The following is a 21,629-nucleotide window of genomic DNA, read 5'->3' as shown; positions in this document are numbered from 1 at the left end:
GTAGATTGGGATATAGTAGATTTGGGTAGACTGGAGTGGGTTAGATTGTGGTGGAGTGCTGTAGACTGGAGTGGGGTAGATTCAGGTGGGGTACATTGGAGTAGGGTAGATTGGGGCAGATTATGTGGGGGACATTTGAGTGGGTGTGTTAGGTTGGAATGGGGTAAATTAGAGTGAAGTGAAGTGGGGTAGGTTGCGGTAGAGTGGACTGTGGTAGGTTGGGGTAGAGTGGGGTAGGTTGGGCGGATTGGAGTGAGGCACATTGGAGTGGAGTGGGATATATTGGGGTGGAGCTTGAGGTGGAGTGGGGTAGATTGTGGTAGATTAGGGTAGGGTTGATTGAGATAGATTGGAGTGAAGTAAAAGGAGTAACTTGACAAGAGTGGGGTGGGGTGGAGCGTGGAGTGGGGAACATTGGAATAGAGTGTGATAGATTGGAGTAGGGTAGATTTGGGTGGAGTGGGGTTGGTTGGTTTAGATTGAGTGGAATTGGGTAGATTGGAGTGGGGTGGGGTGGGGTAGATAGGGTAGAGTGGAGTAAGGGTAGATTGTAGTAGAGTGGACTAGATTGGAGTGGGGTAGAGTGTATTGAAGCAGGGTAGATTGTATCATAGAGGAGTGCATTGGGGTAGAATGGAATGGGGTAGATTGAAGTGGGGTAGGGCAGATTGAAGTTGGGTAGGTTGGGGTGGAGTGGGGCAGGCGCTGTAGATTGGGATAGAGTCTGATGCAAGCTCAGGCGCATTTGACCGATTCAAGCTCCATAGCCTACCGTTATTGCCCCTCAACCCTCCATCACGCCGGAGCTCAGGAGGGAGCCAGCCAGCAGCGGGGTTACTCATTCGCCATCTTGCCCAAGCCTACAACAGAAGTAATTTTCTATTGATGTTATGCCATATTGGTGGAGTACACAAGTCATAGTCTAATAAACTTACATTACACTAATGGTAAACAACAATGGTGGAACAATAAGTCATTCCCAATTGATGTGCTGTTACAATGATCAAAAGCAGAAATTATTGTCCATTTATATGACAAAACTCTTTTGTAGAATAGAATTTAGTAATGACGTTACATAATGATAGAGAACAAAAGCCATTTTCTATTAATCTGATGTGAAGAAGGCATTCTTTTTTGATATGATGCTACACATCAATGGAGGACGACTTCTCTGCTGATGTGACTCATATTGGAGAAGGGAAACAATTCTCAACTGATATGACTCCCACAGCCCACTCTTCTCCACTCCACCACAATCTATCCCAATCTACCTCACTCCAGCCTACCTCACTCTACCCAATATTAGAGAACATATGTTATTCTCTAATAATGTGATTTTATACTGGAGGATAACATAAGTAGTTATCTTCTGATGTGATGCTAATTCGGTAAAACAAGCTAGCCTTTATTGATTTGGTGTTACCATGACGGGGAACAGAAGCCATTCCTTTTTAATGTGATATTGCACTAGTGGACAAAATAAGTCATTCTCCACTGATATCACACTGTTGAAAGCAGACCTTTTCTACTACTATGACATTGGTGAAGAACAAAGATCAGTCTATTGATGTGGCATCACACTGATGAAAACCAGAATTATTTTTTACAGAAGTGAACAAAATAAGTCATTCTCTACTTAACGCGAAAGCACAACAGTAAAGAATAGAAGCCGTTTTTTAGGTCGAGCAGACCTACATTCAGTGCGTAAGCATTGATTGTGTCTGCTTCAGACCTATTGTGATCCGTATTTGGGAATGTGGACAACAGTCAGACGCGCGCTTTTGCAGTCTCAGTTTTGACCGCGGGAGCGCGCGTCTGAGCCGCGCTTGCGCACACGAACTCACAGCCCCTGCTTTCGCTTCCCTCGCATGCATTATCGGCGCGCACACACACAGACACAGCCAGCCCCCACCCCTCTGCATGCACGCACACACATACACACGCTGCCGCCCCCCACCCCCCTGCACACACACAGACACGCACGCATACACACGCCGCCGCCGCCGCCGCCCTCTACCCCCCCCACACACACACACACACACACACGGTGGTTGGGTGTCACGGGCAGCTGCCCTCTGCCAGGCTCACAATGAGCGAGAGGGAGGGACTTTGGCGAGCCTTACCGGGGCTCTTCAGATGGCTGCGGCTGCTGCTCTCGCGGATGCTCGTTGTTTCTTCTTGCCCCGCCCCCTTTGCGCTCCAGGCCTCACTTTCGTCCAGGGCTCCCTTGTTGGGCCCGTGAACTGGTGCTGTCTTCGCCTCCTGGAGTGCCGGTGCCTCCGTCGTCCTCCACAGCTACCTCGGAGGAGCAAGTGAGAATCCACTGCAGGAAGCTCCACTGGAACAAATCTCCGGCTACCCCGCCGATCTACCGTCGGGCTTTACTTCAGATGTGCCGACATCGGCCATAGATCGCCTTATGTGAGGTCAGAATCATCATCACATAACAAAAGCTCTGGGGCGAAGGGTGTACGCAAGCTTCGCTGAGGAGATCTCTGAGCCGGTTGTGTGATAGGGCTGCCGAGGTGTGCTTTGCTGAGGCACACTTTCGTTTTTGGTGTGTGTTTATTTATTAGTTTTGGGATCAGTTTCTATTTTGTGCACGATTAATTGGTGTGAAGAGAATTTTGCCTCTGATTAGCATTCTACGTTCTTTATGAATGCAAGCACGTATATCTCAACTTCCTGTTATCACAGTTACAGCTTATATGAACAGATCTTTCATGGCCAAATCTGTTTGAAATGTACGTGCAAAAAATGTTGTGAAGTAAACAAACAGTCCTTTAATGGCGCCATTGAAGATGAAATGTAAAAAATAATTTCCCCTTTCTGAGGGTCTATGTTTTGAAGTTGATATGTGATAATGACCATATACAACTGAACATGGTTAAAAAGCATATCAACTTGTGCACAGTTTTGCGTGTTCTACTGAGAAATTAAATGTTTTCTATTGAATATTAAAAAGGGGTTTGCAGGTTTTTTATAGTAGTTAGCTGAACAGTATTAAGTTGACTACCTGTGCCCTCAGCTCTTACCGCTGTGCCCTCCGCTCTTACCCCTGTGCCCTCCGCTCTTACCCCTGTGCCCTCCGCTCTTACCCCTGTGCCCTCCGCTCTTACCCCTGTGCCCTCCGCTCTTGGCCCTCTGCCCTCAGCTCTTTGCCCTCAGCTCTTTGCCCTCTGCCCTCAGCTCTTTGCCCTCTGCCCTCAGCTCTTTGCCCTCTGCTCTTTGCCCTCTGCCCTCAGCTCTTTGCCCTCTGCCCTCAGCTCTTTGCCCTCTGCCCTCAGCTCTTTGCCCTCTGCCCTCAGCTCTTAGCCCCTCTGCCCTCTGCCCTGACACCTGTGCCCTGTGACCCTCGCCGGTGACCATGGCCAGCACGGCAGGGGAGATCCTGGCCTTCCTGCTGGCCCTGTCGGGCTGGGTGCTGGTCTGCTCCACGCTGCCCACCGACTACTGGAAGGTGTCAAGTATTGACGGCACGGCCACCTTCTGGTCCAACTTGTGGAAGACCTGCATCACCGACTCCACCGCCATCTCCAACTGCAAGGACTTCCCGTCCATGCTGGCCCTGGAGGGTGCGTCCCGACGGGGGGAGGGGGGTGCTGTGTGTGTGTGTGTGGCTCTGCGTGTGGCTATGTAGGTATGTATGTGTGTGGGTCTGTGTGTTTGTGTGTTGCATTTGCGAGAGATTAAGCTATTGGCATTGTAACTGACAGCCATTTATTTATCTGTTTTCAAAACCAACACCTAAATAAAAATGTTGTCATTTACAATGCCAATAGCTCTAACTTTTTCAAAGGCGAGACCGTTGCATTGTAAATGCTTGTTTAATTATGTGACATCACAGTGGTGGAGAACATAGATCGTTATCCACTGAAAACACGTCACATTGTTGGCAGAAACCGGTGTCCCTGGATGCCATTACAAACATTTGCAAATCTTAGGTCAGCCTTTTGAAAAGGACAAAATCCCTTCTCTCTTCACACGATATCAACTGTTGGACAATGATGGCTATCATGCATAAATGTGAGGTCAGGCACTTGTGAATTTTAGCATTCTCTATTCGTCTGTCGTGATATTCATCGAGAGCAAACGCCATTCTGCAATGATATGTCACAACTGGTGGAGAAAGTAAATGTACTCCTTTTTCCCATTCAGATTAACCGTGTTTCACCTGGCATGAGCAAAGCTGTCGAGTTACACTGATAGAGAGGTCGAGGTTACAAAAAGATGTCTTCTTTCCAATAAGAACTCCGGAATTCATTTGTACACATTTTATTTCAATGAAAATAGAATGCACAAAATTCATGAACAATTTCACTCACTGCTGGGATTGTTCGATCATTTATTGTAAAGAAACCTGTGAAATGCTGCCCTGACATTTATTCTGTATTTAGTCAAGTGTTGCATTATTTTTTTGTTTAGAAATATTTTTATTTGCATTTTCAACCAATACAAAACAACTTGCATGTCACAAGTAGTCAGTCTTGCGCCTGAATACCCCCCACCCACAACCCACATCATTATCTCCATGCCATGCCCAGCCACCTACGGCAGACCCAAGACCTGCTGACCTTCAGAAGACTCATCAAGATCTGGCTCTTCGAGCAGTAGCAGCACTCCCCCCCCCCCCCCCAAGCGCCTTGAGACCCTCACGGGTATGTAGTGCACCCTCAAATGCTATGATTGATTGATTGATTGCAGCCAAGCGAGATCCGGCTATTCTGTAGGTGCCACTTTTGGTAAACACCACCCCCCCCCCCGCACTGAACAAGTGTTGCATTATTGAGATATGTGTTCATGTAGGGGAGGATCTCTTGCACTGGGTAAATATCTCCTTCAAGCCCCTTTAGGCTAAAATGAGTAAATAGGTCATCGTCTACGCTTGTCCCATAGCAGACCCTTCATATTTGTCTTTATGTGGAATGATTATTATGTGTCTGGCTGTATTCCGTAGTTTTCCAGTAGAGCATTTCTTTTATCTCACAACTATCATCATACTGTAGATTACTTTTTCTTCTATGCTTAATCTCCTGCAATCCCCAGACATTTTATCTTTGGTGTTATCATAATACTTCAGATTAGAAGTAGTGTATTCACCCACTGCAAGCAAGTTTAACCGCTTCCGTGCGGCGCCGATTCCGCCCCTGTGCTGGACATTCCAGAACAGGGTGCGGTCGTGACGGAACCATTCCATCATCAGCACAGCTCAGCCGTGACTGAAGACGGAATGGTTCCGTCACAAGCATCGAAGGGGTTAAAGCTTATGAGTAAATGTACCATTATCTTGCAGACATCTTGCACATTTATCTGTTGATTTGAATCATCCTTGAAGCAGGTATTCTGGGATTAGATAAAGGTATTGCATAGTAATACGTTTTACAATACAGAGTAGCAGTGCGAGTCTATGTATAAACATAGCATAGATTATTTCCACTATTCTTGTGTTTTTTTTATTTGTATTTCCAGGTCTTTTCACCATTTCTCTCCTACTCCATCTCCTGAATATTTCTTACACTGAGTTGCTTAATCGTTTTGGGAAGTATGATTCATGATTAGGTTCTTGCACTCTCTTTCCTCTATTTTATTTGATCTACCAGTGATGGAGTGGCAACGTGGTGCTAAAAAAGAGAATAATTGGGTACATTGAATTGTACTACTGCCAATCCTCCTAGCCTCCTGAAAAGCCAAGGGTTTGGAAATATTTGTTAAATGTTTTACCCACCTCCCTAGTTTTACTCCAATATGCTCGATTTGAGTATATCCACCAGGGAGGAGTTATGCCGTACTGGGATGTTGGGAGTATGCATAATAATTTACTTTTAAGAAATGAACCTGACCAAATCTCCACATTTCTCGAGTACCTTCAATATTATTTTTTTAAATAATGGCAACATTTGCATATCCTCTGTGGTGATTCTTTCTCTAAAAGAGCCTTCAATGAAGGTATAATATTGCTTCTATTGACTAAAACATTAGTTAGTCTGATGGTCATTGCATTGTAGTAGACATGACATTGGGTAATTCCTATCTTCCTTTATCTTATAATGCCATAGGCTTTTCATAAGAAAGCCTGAACTTTTTATGATCTCACAAGAAATTAGTTATGCAGCGTTTTAGTTTACTGAATAATTAGTTTCAAAACTGGCGTTAGGAGGACGGATTGTAGGCCAAAAAGCAGTTTAGATAAAATGGTAATTATACTATCATTTAAATGACTTATAAATGACATGACTGATTTCTGACTCTCTAGCTCCTGTACAATTTCTCCAAGTTGACTTCATAGTTTAGCCTCTACCTCTGGAACAAATATGGAATCATAAAAAATATGTGCTCTTGGGCTTAAGAAAATGTTTTTTTATTTCTTTGGCGTGACAGCCGAGCGTTTCAGTTTTAGTTTAACTTGTTTATCCTGATACCAGCCCAATATTTGATGTTTTTAATTCAAAATTTCAAAGGTTTGTTTAGGGTTTGACAGAATCACATCACTTTGTTTACCTGCCATATTCCTTGTTCCTCTTGTCTCTCAATAAATAGCTTGTGGGTTGAGTTGCGCGAATCCATACGCAATGATATCCGAATCGCATAAGTTCTGCCGCCCTAGCTGGCTGTTCCCTCCTTTATTTTTGTGCAGCTTGTAAGTGATGACCTTGTGGAGATTGATGGTTTGGTGGGAAGCAACAAAATGAAATGTCAAAAGGCAGAAGGAGAGGCAAGAAGATGTAATGATTGACCCAGACCCTCTTATTTCACCCTTTTTATCTCTTGTAATTCCCTTGCTGCTCAAAAGAATGCATTCAAAGTGGAATATTGTTAAAATTTACATAAGAGAACTTTATAACTAAATTGAGCAAGTGCAATGTGAATACTTGAAAGATGATCTGCTGGTCACCTTTAAAGATCACAAATAATAATAATAAAAAAGATGTGCCTAAAGAGGATGCTTTTACAGCACATCTCACTGATGTGCTTTATTTGTTATTTGATGGACATATGGGTTTGTGAACGTGTGATGGACTTATCTGATTGGTCACTATTGAACCATTTGCTTTTTTTGTTCTTCTACAGGAGACGCCTTGTCCTATCACAGTGGGATGAAGTTCTCTACCATGGACCGCGATCAAGACCTTTATCCTCAGAGCTGTGCAGCCCTCGCTTTCGGAGGTTTCTGGTTCAAGACTTGCCACGCAGCGAACCTCAATGGGCTTTATTTACGGGGAGCTCAGCAAACCAGTGCCATTGGCATCAACTGGTACCAGTGGAAGGGCTTCTCCTACTCCCTGAAGGAAACACAGATGAAAATTCGTCGTGTTTAATATCATGTATGTGAAGAACTGTGGAGACAGAGCCAACACAGTTCTATCACAACTATAGATGCTAGAGAAATGACCTTACATTGTTAACTTGCCTGCTTATCGTAATATAGCCTTTGCTTTGTAATATTTCACAGTAGGTTTTGAGGCGTGTGTTTTTTGGGCTTGCCTGGGATGGAAAGGGGGGCCCTTGTATGACTGCTTTTAGCAGCGGCAAACTGAGATTTGCGTCATTTGCAACAGCTAAAAAGGGTTGTAGCATGTATCAATCCTATTTTATGAGTTGGTAACCTGTTACCAACTCACAAGATAGGGTTTGCAAGTCACTATTAGGAAGGGGCATCCCTTCCTAATAGTGAGTCGCAAGAGCATGTACGATTGTTTTGCGACCAGAAAGCAGTTGCAAAATATTCGCAGTTTACTGCCTCCTTCAAGTAGTTGGTAAGCCCCTTCCCTTTTGTGATTCGCAAAAAAAAAAACAGACCACTGCCTACTCTTAAAAAATTAAACTGAAATATCTCATTTTTGTTTTTGAAACGCATCCCATTTTCCTTTAAGCAAAACAGGTTGTTTAAAAAAAAAATGTTGCTTTATTCAAAAAGCCAACACAGACATGTGGGTCTACTGTCCCCACCAGGCCACCATCCCTGTGTTTTTGCCCATCCCTATGGGTCACTAAATGCAACCTGCCTCATGAACATTGATGAGGCAGGTCAATGACAACCCCATTGGGAATCGCAAAATATGTCTGAGACTCAATAGTGTATTTCATTTTCGAGTTGCAGAAGGAAATAGTCGTACATGTGGACCTTGGCCACAGAAGCTCACTATCCCATACCACTCTGAATTTCCCACTAACTTCCGTAAGAGGAACAGATAGAATGTGAAAGTCTGGAGGTTACCTTGGGCACAGTGATATGATAAAGTAGAGAATGAGAATTCACGCTGGAGGGGATAATTAATTTCCTGGACAGTTCATTATGCTGTCATCATCCAGTGGAAAAAGGGAGAGCTACAAAGAAGGTGTTAAGTAACTCTTGAGTTGCACAAGGTCTTTTCATATGGACTAGAGATAAGATGATTATCAAAATAAGGATGAAATAAATGGAATGCCTTCTCTGGAGAGTTTTTAGAAAAGGTTGCATATAAGAACCAGCCAGAAAGTACAAAGGATGCGATATAACAGAAATATAAAAAAATATTTCATAAAACAGGAAAGGAGGCAGATTTCATAAAAGCCCATGAAGAAAGTGAAGAATACCTCAACGAGGACAAGGGCGTTCCTCTCAAAATGTGGTGTACAACTAGGAGAGGTTTCCCAACGGAGGAGGACAACTGGACTGGGATTACGACAGAGCGCATCTGCCACGATTGGAACTGGACTGATGTTTGAGTCAAACAAGATCCCACTGTGGAGGATGGTTCTGGACTGGTGATGGGATAGGTTTCTGAAGTGTTTCCATTTAAAGATAAATTAATGTTGAGATAAATGTGCCCACTTATTCAAATAATTGTTTTTTTCTTCTTTTCTCGCAGTATATTTAGCCAAACAGTAGATCCCCTTCTAGAATGCCAATGGAATATTCATGATTAGTTGATGTTTTAAAATTCCAAATGTTAGAAAAGGTTGATTTTTGGATCGGATCAGATATTGCATGTTCTCCTTTCGAGAACGTTTTGAAGAACGTGAAACCTTTCACCATCTCTCGTTAGACACCTCTTCCATGTTGTTCCCAAAACTTGTCAAAATATGAATTTTATCAAAGCCTGTCTTTTAGCCACTCTTGTGTGTGCATTGGTGTGTATTTAACACTGAGTTTGCATCCTTTACAATGAAGAAAAAATGAAAAAAAGGAATTACTTTCTGGTAGTGATTAGCAGGAGCCATATTCGCCATAGAACTTATGCTCTTCAGATATTGTTTTTATTAGTGCATGAAAACCTTCTAGTACAGACTGTTTGTTGGCAGCAGTTATTCCTGTAACTCTTTCTTGCTTTGTTTTTCTGCCAATAAACCTTTTATCTTAGAAGGCTGTGTCTGTGTTCGTGAACCCCAAATGAATTGGTGGCTTTAATTTAAGAATTTGGGTGCATTTGTTTTGCTATTTTTTTTTATCAGTAGACCAGCTAGATAAGAATATTGGGAGATTTCTTGACAGGTGGTGAGAAGGTCTTTGAAAGCCAATTGGGACAGGACAGAGTCAGTCGCCTTAGGTATCCTATACATCTCTGTCCAGAGCACTTGCCTGTTGACATTTTCCATAGACCATTTATCCCTCTGTCCAGTGCTTATGGTGGTCATGTAGAGTTGAAGAAATTAACAATGATATATATATATATATATTTTTTTTAGATAGGAGAGATTTTACAGAGGACCATTAATTGTATTGTATTGTAATTGTATTGTAATTGCATTTATATAGCTCTTACTACGCCTGACGAGGCGTCAAATCGTTTTTTTTCGGCAAGTAGCACACTACTCCGGAACCCATAAAGGATTAGTGTTGAATTAGTATAGTGAAATACGAAAATAATTTGAGTGTTGGATCGGTTAGTCAGTTATTTGGATTCAGAAGGATAGCGGAGGAATAGAAGAGGGAAAAAGGTTTGCATATATATAGCATTTTTTTGGCGAGTAGCACGCTACCCTGGAAACCCATAAGGATTAGTGCTGAATTAGTATAGTGAACAATGAAAATAATTTGAGTGGTGGATATTAGTCAGTTATTTAGATTGAGAAGGATAGTGGAGAGATAGAAGAGGGAAAAAGGTTTGCAGTTATATAGCGCTTGTTACCCCCAATGGGGTGTTAAAGTGCTTTTTCGGTGAGTAGCACGCTACTCCGGAACCCATAAAGGATTTGTGGTGAATTAGTATAGTGAAATATGAACCTAATTTGAGTGGTGGATATGTTATTCAGTTATTTGTATAGAGAAGGGTAGCAGAAGGATAGAAGAGGGAAAAAGGTTTGCATTTATATAGTGCTTTCAACCCCTGATGAGGTGTTGAAGTGCTTTTTTTAGCGAGTAGCACGCTGCTCTGGAACCCATAAAGGACTAGTGGTGAATTAGTATAGTGTAATATGTAATTTGAGAAGTGGACATGTTTGTCTGTTATCTTGATTTAAACGGATAGTGACGGGATAGAAGAGTGAAGGATTCAGACTTTCTCTTTTTTTTGAGAGGTCATAGCAGTAGTAGGATGCTTGGGATGAGTAAAAGGGATGTGGAGGGGAAGAATCAGAGGAAAGAGTTTAGAAAGGCTTGTTTTAGGGCATCAGTATAGTAAAAGAGGTGTCAGATGGTGCAAGGAGTGGTACAGTAGGGGAGAGTCTAGAAAGGGCAATTTTGGGGATTATACTAGTTGTATGGGTTTGGGATGAATGATAGATTGGATGTAGAGGATGTATTGATAGATGTATCAGGTGAGAGATAGGGTAGTGCATTGGAAAGAGGTTTGAGATGAGTTCGAGAGTTGAGGTAGAAGATATATTGAGAGGTATAGGGTGAGAAATACGGTAGTGCATTGGATATGCTGAATTAGAAGAAAGTAATAAATATATAGATCCATAAGTACATGGAAGGTATTTAGATGCAAAAAAGGAAGGATGTCTATGTAGATTAAAGATATTGATAGAAGTATAAGGTTAGAAATAGGGTCGTGCATTGAATATGTTTTTTTGGGGGGGGAGAAAAGTAATAAATATATAGGTCCAAGTACATGGAAGGTATATAAATGCATAAAGGAAGTAAATATGTGTATATTAACCCCTTGTGTGCTGGTGACGGAACCACTCCGTCACCAGCCACGGACGTGCTGTGCTGGTGACGGAGTGGTTCCGTCACAGCGCGCCGCCCAAGCTGCCACGATTCCGCGCCTGCGCGGCATGTTCTATTGAGCGGGCGTGGCCGTGACGGAACCACTCCGTCACAAGCACAGCGCACCCGTGGCTCGTGACGGAGTGGTTCAGTCACAAGCATGGCAGCGCCAGGCGGTCCCCCTCCCCCCCAGCGCCGCGGCGGAATTACCGCTGTGGCCAAGGGGTTAAAGAGGCATTAGATAAACTCTGGTTTTCAAGAGTTGTAAAAAAACTTTTAGACAATTATTCTACATGTTTATACAAAGCGATACACATATATAGGTACATATCTATAGTACAAAAAATGCTTTTAAACCGAGGGATATGCTGTATATATCTGTTTGCGTATAGTACTTTGGAAGAGCCAATTCTTCAGTAGTTTTCTGAAGATAAGTTTGTTGTCGGTAGATCTTATGCTGGGGAGTTTGGCTGCTTGAACAGAGAAGGATGGGCCTCCCAAGTTTTTTTCTTGTATCTTGGGATTTTGAGGTGAGGTACCACATTAGAGCAGAGGATCCTTTGTTGAATATGCTTGGTGATTTTATTCCTGATAAAGAGCGGTCCCATTCCATGAATCACTTTGTGAGTGATTCAAAGCAGCTTGAACGTGGATCTTCTGGCAACCGGTAACCAATGCAGGGCTTTCAAGGCAGGGGAGGTATGGTCTCACGGTTTGATATGCAAAAGTAGCCAGGAAGCCGAGTTCTAAATCCGTTGTGGTCTTTTCATAGTTGTTAAAGGTGATCTGTGATAGAGGATATTAACGTAATCGAGTTTGGACAAAACAAGGGAGATGGTAGCTTGGACCTTGTGTGGAAGTCCCAAAGGGGGGAAGATTTATCGCAGAGTTTTTAAAGTAACAAATCTTGATATGGTTAGTTTGTCCATTTGGGCATTCATCGATAGTTTGGAGTCCATGGTTATACTGGGGTTTCTTACTTTTTTCGAGACTTTAGGCGTGATCACAGTTCATCGGGCCAGGCAGCATGTGGGCCATTTGGTTTCCAAACATCACACGTGAGTATTTCCGTTTTGGAAGCATTCAATTTGAGATGGCTCTAAGTCATCCATTGATCCACAGCTCTGAGACAACTGAAAATTGGTGAGTTTCCAATGTCTTTGGGGTATTCCAGTTGAAGGAGTATTTGCGTGTCATCTGCATAGTTATAGCATGTGAGGTGAAACTGATTGATCAGTACCGGTAATGACTTCATGTAGATGTTAAAAATCATGGGCAGTATGACAATCCCTTGCATGTGTACCAAAACATTCAATCTATGGTTAGCCAAACAGTAAGATTTCAGTTTTTAGGGCGCTTGTATTTATGTGGTGATATAATGTGGACATTGATGAATTGTACTCTTAACCAAAGCAGTTTATTTACTCAAGGGTGAATTTCACACTGAGGCTCAGCAACCTCCTGAGGCTGCAGAACATTGGTCAACAGTGAGGAGAGTGCAGCAATAGGTTATATTGGTCTGGATGGGAGCCATGCAGGTGTGAATACAAAGGGGCATATTTACAAGCCCTTCCTGCCACTGGAGTTTCACTGTTTTTGACTCTCTGCTAACGTAGCATCATTTTCCATATTTGCAAGGTGGCACTAAGCCATTTTGCGTGGCTTAACAGCACCTTGTAAAAATGCCCCTTTCTGCTGCAGTCCTCTGCGGCAAAAGGGGCATGCAATGGGTATTTCTGTGGGCATTCCACTGCAACACCTATTGCTTTTTCATGCTGCCCCAGATTTATAATGCTGAAGCAGCACCACAAACTAACGCCATGACTACCAGGCGTTAGAATGGCGATACAAAGAGAAATGATATATTTCTCCTCGTTTTTTGCTCTATGATGCAGAATGCAGCACACATTGAAGGTGCAAATCGCCAGTATTGATTGTTTACGTGCAACTAGGTGTCCCTTGCTGCACATAAACAATCGTCCTTGGTTCAGGCACCTCTGCAGCATGTCAGCAGGGTGCCTGCAGTGGCGTAGGCAGCTTTTTTGCGGCAGCGCTAGGGGAAACCCAGGGACGACTGTATTCTTGTGAATACGGTGCATCCCTGCTTTTTTAAAATGTTGGAGCGCAGAAATGCCAAATTTTGCACAGCTCCATGCTACAACATTTTATTGTAAATATGCCTCACAATTATTTGACATTTTATGACATACAACTTACCCAGCAATAATTCTTCAGCTGACAGCACTCCTCAGTCCAATGCTGTGCAAGTCAGCCCTAGTTGAGCAGGACCCAGCTCCAAAGCCACGTTTGTGACTCACAGCCTATGTCCAATCCAGCCAACTCTACCTCAAAACATGGACCTCAATAATTGAGCTCCACAATGTCCACTTCAGTGACACATGCTCCTCCCCGCTAAAGCTTTACCCAGAGTCTTTATTATCCAGGCTACTTCACTGTTGGATTCTTACTTTTAGTCCACAAAATTCACTCATCAAATATGTGGTGGCTTTCATGACTGTGAACAAACCATGACAAAAAAGTCTTAGACAACTGCCCTCTTGTGAGGGTGAAGTTAGCCCCATAAAGCTCTGCACCTCATTCCTCCCAGCCTCACACCTACACCCCACACCTTCAATCTCAGCTGCATACCTTGCCACTCTCATTTATGTAAAGAATGCTTTTTTTTTTTTACAACTGTATCCTACTCACCCTATAACTTGAAGCGCTCTGATACCCTTTAGGGTTTTGTCAGCGCTATACAAAACTTGATAAATAAACGAATAAAAAATACCGGCACCTCACAACTTCATCCTTCTCTGTGGGACCACAGCGCCACAAGGACAACCAACCACATCCTCATGAGGCACCCCCTATTCTGCAGTGGCACTGGAACAATTTTGAAAGTAGTGGTGCTGGCACTGAACAACACACCATAAAGTCATTTGTGCCATAAAAAATGTAGGTGTTTCGCAAGTGCAGTAAATTAGCCAAACCAATTTAGCTCGAGTAGTGGTGGTAATTCAGTGGTGTATTTTGCAGCACATACTACACATTTATGGTTAAGATTTGTCAAGGAATTTCAGTTTATGCACATTCTCAATTCAGGGGCGGCTCCTCCACTACGGCCGAGGAGCATCGCCCACTGCTTTCTCGCAGTGCAAGAAGCAGAAACATAAAATGGTAATAACTACCATTTTATGTTTCTGCTTCTCGCACTGCGAGAAAGCAGAACAGAAGGGGTTGGTTGTGGGCGGAGCTGCTCTGCGGGCAGGGGAGGAGTCGTCTGTGCACTACTGAGGGCGCAATGACTGTTTGGTCAGCCCTCTGCGGTCACTCAAACCAGTCATGCTCACACTATTCCCTTTTTCCGTGCAGGCTGCAATGCAGCCTACATGGAGAATATGGCCTCCCCGTAAGCCCCTGGCTAGGTGGCATCCCCACCAATCACAACGCTGCCATTGTAGGGTTGTGATTGGCTTAGGGGAGGGGAGGAAGGCTGCCTGCTTCCTGTTCCTGCCAGAGGCAGGAGAGCAGGAGCAGGCACCAGCAGGCACCGAGCAGGACTGATGCCTCGAAAACGCAGAACCCAGCCGGCGGACAGGTACGATTTTTCTTTATTATTAAGTTACCCCACTTCCCCCCCACACATGATTAATGATGGTTTTGACTGTCTCAATCAAAATTACCTCTGAGTAATAAATCACCAAAATAACAACTGGATTACAAACTCAGATTCGTTTATAAAAGAATGAAGTCTTAATTGCTTTTCACAATTTAAGCTGGTCGGTTTACAGACACTCCAGGGAAGCCATACACTATGGTATTTACCTTGCCCCTCTAGATGAATTGGTTTCAAGCCAACCTCGACAAGGGAATGGTTTGACCACTGGTTTGTGTGCCTTGACGGAGTATTAATATACTCATCCCAAAAATCTCTTCACTAGTTTGGCACATCTAAAATGAACACATATAATCAGGGTTTGGATATTGGCCCAGCTCACTCCACCCCCATGAACTCTTATAAATCAGGGCAAGTAGAGATCGATGGGCAGTCCCTAAGGGAAAGCAGGGCTTGTTGATAGCAGCGATACCTAATGCATCAAATTCTTGGGCGGAACAGCGCTCAAGCGACTGAGGCTTCTGGTGCTCCGCAAGGGGTTCCATGTGAGATTTTGGAAGAAATAAAGTCAATGAAGGTTACGAAACCAACAATTAATAAGTAAATGGAAAACCGCCTAGCCAGTTTAGAGGGGTAGATTATACAAGCTCTGGATAAAATGGAAGAAATGGAGCAACTCCTTTCAGAATGTGAGGTCAAGATGCCATTGCCTCTGGGACTGTGCAGCAAATGAAAAAACAATTAACAGCATAAAGGATTAAACAGGAAGAAATAGAAAACCACTCCCGAAGGTCTAACCATAAAATTACAGGTATTCCAGAACATAAGGAGGATGCAGAAGGTACAAATGCTTACGTGAACAATTTGATTAAAAAACATGCACTTACGGATTTTTCACAGGGTTTAACAATTGTGCGTGCGCATTGTGTACCTGCCCAATCTCACCCAAATACCCTTGCACTCTGTTGATAAATTTTGTGGATTTCTGCATCAAAGACAAAGTCTTGATGAAAGCAATCCAGAAGAAAGCATTTGAGGTGAACAATGAGTACTGAATGCATTTTTATTTCAGATATGACGTTGGAATCTAGTCAGAGGAAAGAAGATTTTAAACCATTACTTCCAGAGTTTCATCTTGCGGGGGTACAGGCTACTCTTATCCATTCTGCCAAGCTGAAAAATCTACATAAAAGCCAGTTTAACTTGTGCATCATGGTGGAGAAAGCAAAAACGTTCCTTGAGGAACTTTCAGAGAATGTGTAAACTTGGCAGACTGAAGAGTAATTCCTATATTCTTTAGGTTGAGCATTCGAGACCTCTTGTATATAGTTTAGTATATACTTATATGAATGAGTATGGACTTTGTGGGCTCTGGAAATCAGCCCTAGGACTGGTCTGCTTTCTTTCTCTTGGGGACTTTTTTCTGTTCAACTGCCTCTATTTAACTGTCTTGATACAAAAACGACCAGCAGAGGTCAGTAAAATACCATAATTGCTTTCGGCTGAGGGACTTTCTTCTTTTTATTTTTCTGGCAACTGCCTCTATTTAACTTTCTTTTTTTTTTGAAAAACCTTTATTTTATAAAATGATGACAGATACAGACCTACAACCACCAAGGCCGGTCAGTAATGCGAAGCAAAAAGAATAAATCAGTACACAGCTCATCAGCCGACAACCCAGGGGTTCGGCAGCGTAGAGGCATGATGTGGTTCGGAGCATCTGGCAGATGAGGATAAATAAAAGGTTCTTATATTTTATTACATACAAACAACAAACAAGAAACCCCACAAGAAAAAGAGTCGAGGCAAAGGCATCAATATAAGGGCCGCTACGTGTGGCATGAGGGAGACAACGAAAAGCAAGCGTCAAGAAATCATGGAAATGGGGAGCGGGGACCAAGAGCAAGCAATATTTCACAGCAAATAGAAAATCAAAAACACTGGAACGAACAGTCAAGAAGAGCCTGTAGTATCAGGGGGTTCTGCTAGGGGAGGGACACAAATCTCTCCACGATACGAGTTCCACTGACCCCAAATCCTATCCCACTTCTTGGGCCTACCTCCGGAGATGTATACAATTTTTTCTCTAAACATGCACCAGTCCATGTTCTCCTCCCAGGCCGAGACCAGCGGTGTCCTATGAGACCCCCAGAGCTGAGCAATGTCTCTTTTCGCAATAATGTTGCCCAGCGTGACCCATTGAGTCTGAGCAACGGTACAATCATTCGGTTCCCAAACATTCAGCAAACAGCGTCGGGCCTCAGGAAGTAGCCCGACGCCCGTCCCTTCTCTCATCACTGCATGCACTCGATTCCAAAAAACCACTACCGCCGGGCATTCCCATATAATATGGAGGAAAGTAGCAAGCAAACCACATCCACGCCGACATAACCCATCCACAGAATAGCCCATATGCATCAATCGTGGACCTGTGACATAGATACGATGAAGAATCTTGAGCTGCACCAGTCGGAGACGCGCCAGAATAGCGACTTCTTTCGGAGAGGATACTGCAGCCTGCCAGTCCTCATCATCTAACTCCAGCCCATCACCAGTCCATGCCTCACGTAGCTGTAGGAGACGGTCCGAACGGGTATTAATAAGTTTTTTGTATATGAGGGAGATAGTGCTGTCGGGGACATGTCCATCCAGCACTCTATCTTCCAAGGGGGAAGACTCAGGAATCGAGATACCAGCAGGGAAGACCGAATCGAGCGCATGGCGGATTTGAAGGTACCGAAAATATTATCTGTCACTCAGCTTATATTCCCGTTTTAACTCGTCAAAAGTTTTGACTCTATCGGTGGCCCAAAGATCACCCACTTTGCTGATACCAATAAGGTCCCATCTATCGAACCCCTTCGAAGACCACAGACCACCCAATCTCTCAGCTGCATATAGAGGGGTCGCCCTAGTAAGTTTATCAGTCCAGCCCATGGCCGATGTTGCACTATCCCATACATGTATTGCCACCGCAGTGGGGCCCGTCAAATACCTCCTGTCGGTCTTAGAATAAAGCACTCGATTATAATCCCCCCCGGGCAGTTGCCACCTATCCATATCATAAGCGGGATGAGGAACAGGTCCATACATGGCATGGTTAATAGCACCCAACTGGGACGCCCAATAATAGCGTTTGACATCCGGTAAAGCTATACCACCGTCATACCAGGGCAAAGTCAACTTCGCAAGCGCTATGCGCGGCCGCCCGCCCCAAATCAATTTCCTCTGGAGGCCCTTGATTTCTCGAAAGTATCCAGCTGGAACCAGATCCAGCGTGTTCTGAACGGCGTACAAGAACCGGGGAAGGGACATCATTTTAAACAAAGCCGCCCTCCCCAAAGGGGAAAGAGGCAACCCACACCAAGCCGCCACATCCGACCGAAGTCGGGCGAGTGGAGGCAGTAGATTTCGCTCAAATCGGACCTTGGGGTCCAAAGAAATATAGATCCCCAAGTACTTGAAACCAACACTGGAAACAGGTATAGGGCAGTAGCGAGGCAGAGAAGGCTGTCCACCCGTAAGTGGGTAAATACAGGATTTAGTCCAGTTGATAACCAAACCAGAGTTCTTCCCGAAAGAGCACAGGACATCAACCAGGACACACAATGACTTACGGGGAGAAGTGAGGTACAACAATATATCATCGGCATAAAGAGACACCCGATCCTCGAAGGTAGGAGACTACCGTATGCCCTTGAGCGAGGGCTCCCATCGGAGCCACGCGGCAAGGGGTTCAAGAGCCAGCGCAAAAAGGAGAGGCGACAAAGGGCAGCCCTGTCTCGTGCCATGCCCGAGGACAAAAGGATCCGAGGCCCTTCCATTAACCACCACCTGTGCAAGCGGTTGTTCATATAGAAGTTTAACCCACCCAATAAACTTAGGACCAAACCCAAATTTAGCGAGAGCAGCCCACAAATAAGGCCACTCCACCGTGTCGAAGGCCATCGAGGCGTCAAGGGAAACCAAAATGGCCGGTTCCGCAAGAGACCCCGCCCTCGCCAAGACACCGTGGAGGCGACGGAGATTGAGTGCAGTATTACGGTGGGGGATAAATCCGGACTGATCAGGGTGCACCAAATCACCGATCACCGTGATCATGCGGCTCGCCAAGATTTTAGCAAGAACCTTGGGCTCCACATTTAAAAGCGAGATCGGCCGATATGACGAACAGCGTTCCCGGGGTTTTCCATCCTTGTGGATGACCACAATGGACGCCAGTCTCTGATCTCGGGGAAGAAGCCCGAGATCTTGTGACGCCAAGAATGACCGACGAAGATACAGCGCCATTTTGTCGGGACACAACTTATACAGCTCGACCGGCAAACCGTTCGGGCCCGAAGCCTTACCAGAGCGAAGTGCACGGACAGCGAGCGCTACTTCATCGGTAGAAAAGTCCGCCTCCATAAGCTCCCTGTCCGAGTCCGACAGACTAGGCAATGTGATATCTCGGAGCAACAGATGCGAGTCCTCCACAGGTCTGTCCGAGACCGGCGAGTACACCTCCCGAAAGTGCTGGGCAAAGACCTCAACTATCTCGACCGGGTCCACAACCCGCACACCATCCACACTTTCAATAACAGGCACTACACGATTCACTCTATCGCGTTTACCAAGCCAAGCAAGCAATTTCCCAGCCTTGTCACCCACATCATACAGGCGACCCTGCTGTTCAAGATTCATCGCCTTAGCCGCATCAGTCACCAGAGCTCTATATTCAAACTGTTTAAGCGCCAAGGAGTGCAGGCTATCAGGCGTAATCACAGATTCCATCCGTTCCTCCAACTCAGAGATATCGCTTTCAAGTCGTACCACTTCTGCAGTTCTGCGCCCCCTTTCACTGGCAAACAAAGAGAGAGTCTGACCCCGGATCACAGTTTTACATGCCTCCCATAAAATAACAGGGGAGGATACTGACCCTTCATTCTCAGCAAAGTAGTAATCCACACATTTAACCACTTCCTTACTAATGTTGGGGTTACGAAAATGCCACGGATTAATAGGAGCAACACGACCCCCGGACTCCAGCCGCACATCAATAGTAAGCCATGGTGGGGAGTGATCTGAGATCCCCCTCGCCAAATGCCTGATTTCTCTCACGGAGACCATCTGAGCCGCTGGTATAAAAATTTAATCAAGTCTCGAGAGACTACCATGGGCCCCTGAATAAAAGGTGTACTGGAGCTGGCCAGGGTGAAGTTGTCTCCAACAATCCGCTAATCCCAGTGTATCCATGAAATTACCCAACCATAGCTGCGACGGGGGGAGGGTTCTACGAGGGCTACGATCTTCATCTCCACTGACAACCGAATTGAAATCTCCACCCACCACCAGCAAGCCATCGGGGAGTCCCAGGACCACCCCACCCAAGTCAGAAAACGTGGTAGCCTGTAGACCAGGGGGAACGTACACAGACAAAATGGAGATCGTCTTCCCCTCCCATCGACCTACAACAGCAGCATAACGACCCCTATCATCCAACACCTCTTCATCTATCTCAAGGGGGAGGGAGTTCCTAACCAAGATACCCGCCCCTCTCGACCCAGTGGTAAATCCAGAGTGGGCCACCAAACGGTAGCCCCTCCTATTCAGTGCGCGGCACGTATTTCCTACCAGGTGTGTTTCCTGTAGCAAAACAATATCCGGGGAGTGCCGCTTCAAATACTGTAAAACTATTCCCCGTTTTATTCTATCCCCGAGACCATTAACGTTCCAGCTCAACACTCTCAGCCCCCTACCCCCCATCCCAGACAAAAACCAACAGTCCCCCCCCGCCACAAAGCAGGCACAAAGGATAAAATATCGACCAAATCAGAGCCTCGAAACAAACAAACAAGAAAAGACCCCCCTCCTCCCCCCAAGGAACCCTCAACACGCAACCTCCCACCCTGCACCCCTGCGGTAGACCAAAAAGCCACCCCAACTTGCAGTGTGCCTGTCGCCCCATTAAACTAACCTACAAAAAGAGAGAGAAAAGTGTCCCCTGAGGAGGAAGTGTCCCGAATCCCCACACCCCCGGGTACCCACAGCGTATAAACATCGGTATCACAGAGCCACTGCAAAGCGTCCAAGAATGGCTCATCGGCACTGACTCACTACTCCTGTTCTTCCAGGCCGCCTTCGGCACCTCTCGAACTCTCCGGGCTGGCACGCTGTGTCGGCAAGCTATCCAGCCAGTCATTGGCCACCTCAGGGCGATCAAAGAAAAATGTACGTTCGTTATGCTCAATCCTCAGGCGAGCCGGAAAAAGCATGGCATACTTCAGTTCCATGTCCCTGAGGCGTTGTTTCACCCCCGTAAAGGCCATACGTTGCTTCTGTACTGCCTGAGTGAAGTCTGGATAAAAGCTGATCGATACATTTTCAAACTTAGTGGGACCATTAATGCGGGGGGCCTGCAGGATGGCGTCTCTGTCCCGGAAATTAAAAATCCTGGCTATGATAGACCTCGGAGCTGCCCCAAGCTTGGGCTTCCCACCTGGAATCCTATGAGCACGTTCCACCGCAAAAAGATTACTAAGGCCCTTCGGTGACAGATAGTTCTGGATAAGGTCCTCTACCAAAAGATCCATTGGTACATCCGTAGAATTCTCCGGAATGCCAACAATGCGAACATTATTTTGTCTGGCCCGGCTCTCGAAATCATCCAGCCGACGGGCAAACGAGTCTCTGGCCATGCGAAGATCGCGGACCTCGGTTTGAAGATCCGAAACATCTGTAATTAGGCTTGCTGTCTTAACATCCAAAGAGTTGACCCGTTCGTTGGTTTTCCCCAAGTCCGTCCTGATAAGGTTGACCTCAATCGCAACCGTATCCAACTTAGTAGCAAGAGTTTCATATTGCTGACCCATCGCGGTCTGGATATTGGCAATGGCGCCC

At 45.1% G+C, this 21,629-nt stretch overlaps 1 protein-coding gene across 2 annotated transcripts in view; it reads left to right on the top strand.

The window, feature by feature from the left end:
* Positions 1–9,343, top strand: part of LOC144768705 (microfibril-associated glycoprotein 4-like) — a 676,294-nt gene extending 666,951 nt beyond the window's left edge. For both annotated transcript variants that reach the window (XM_078652571.1, XM_078652572.1), the window contains exon 6: positions 7,069–9,343. In XM_078652571.1, the coding sequence (XP_078508697.1) occupies positions 7,069–7,316 (248 nt within the window). In that variant the 3' untranslated portion in view covers positions 7,317–9,343. The remainder of the gene's footprint in view (positions 1–7,068) is intronic.
* The last annotated feature ends 12,286 nt before the right edge of the window (positions 9,344–21,629 follow it).

The sequence above is a fragment of the Lissotriton helveticus genome, chromosome 7 (genome assembly GCF_964261635.1).
Source record: "Lissotriton helveticus chromosome 7, aLisHel1.1, whole genome shotgun sequence".
Taxonomy (NCBI): Eukaryota; Metazoa; Chordata; class Amphibia; order Caudata; family Salamandridae; genus Lissotriton; species Lissotriton helveticus.
Note: the sequence above shows the minus strand (reverse complement) of the source record. Positions and strands in the feature narration are given on the sequence as shown.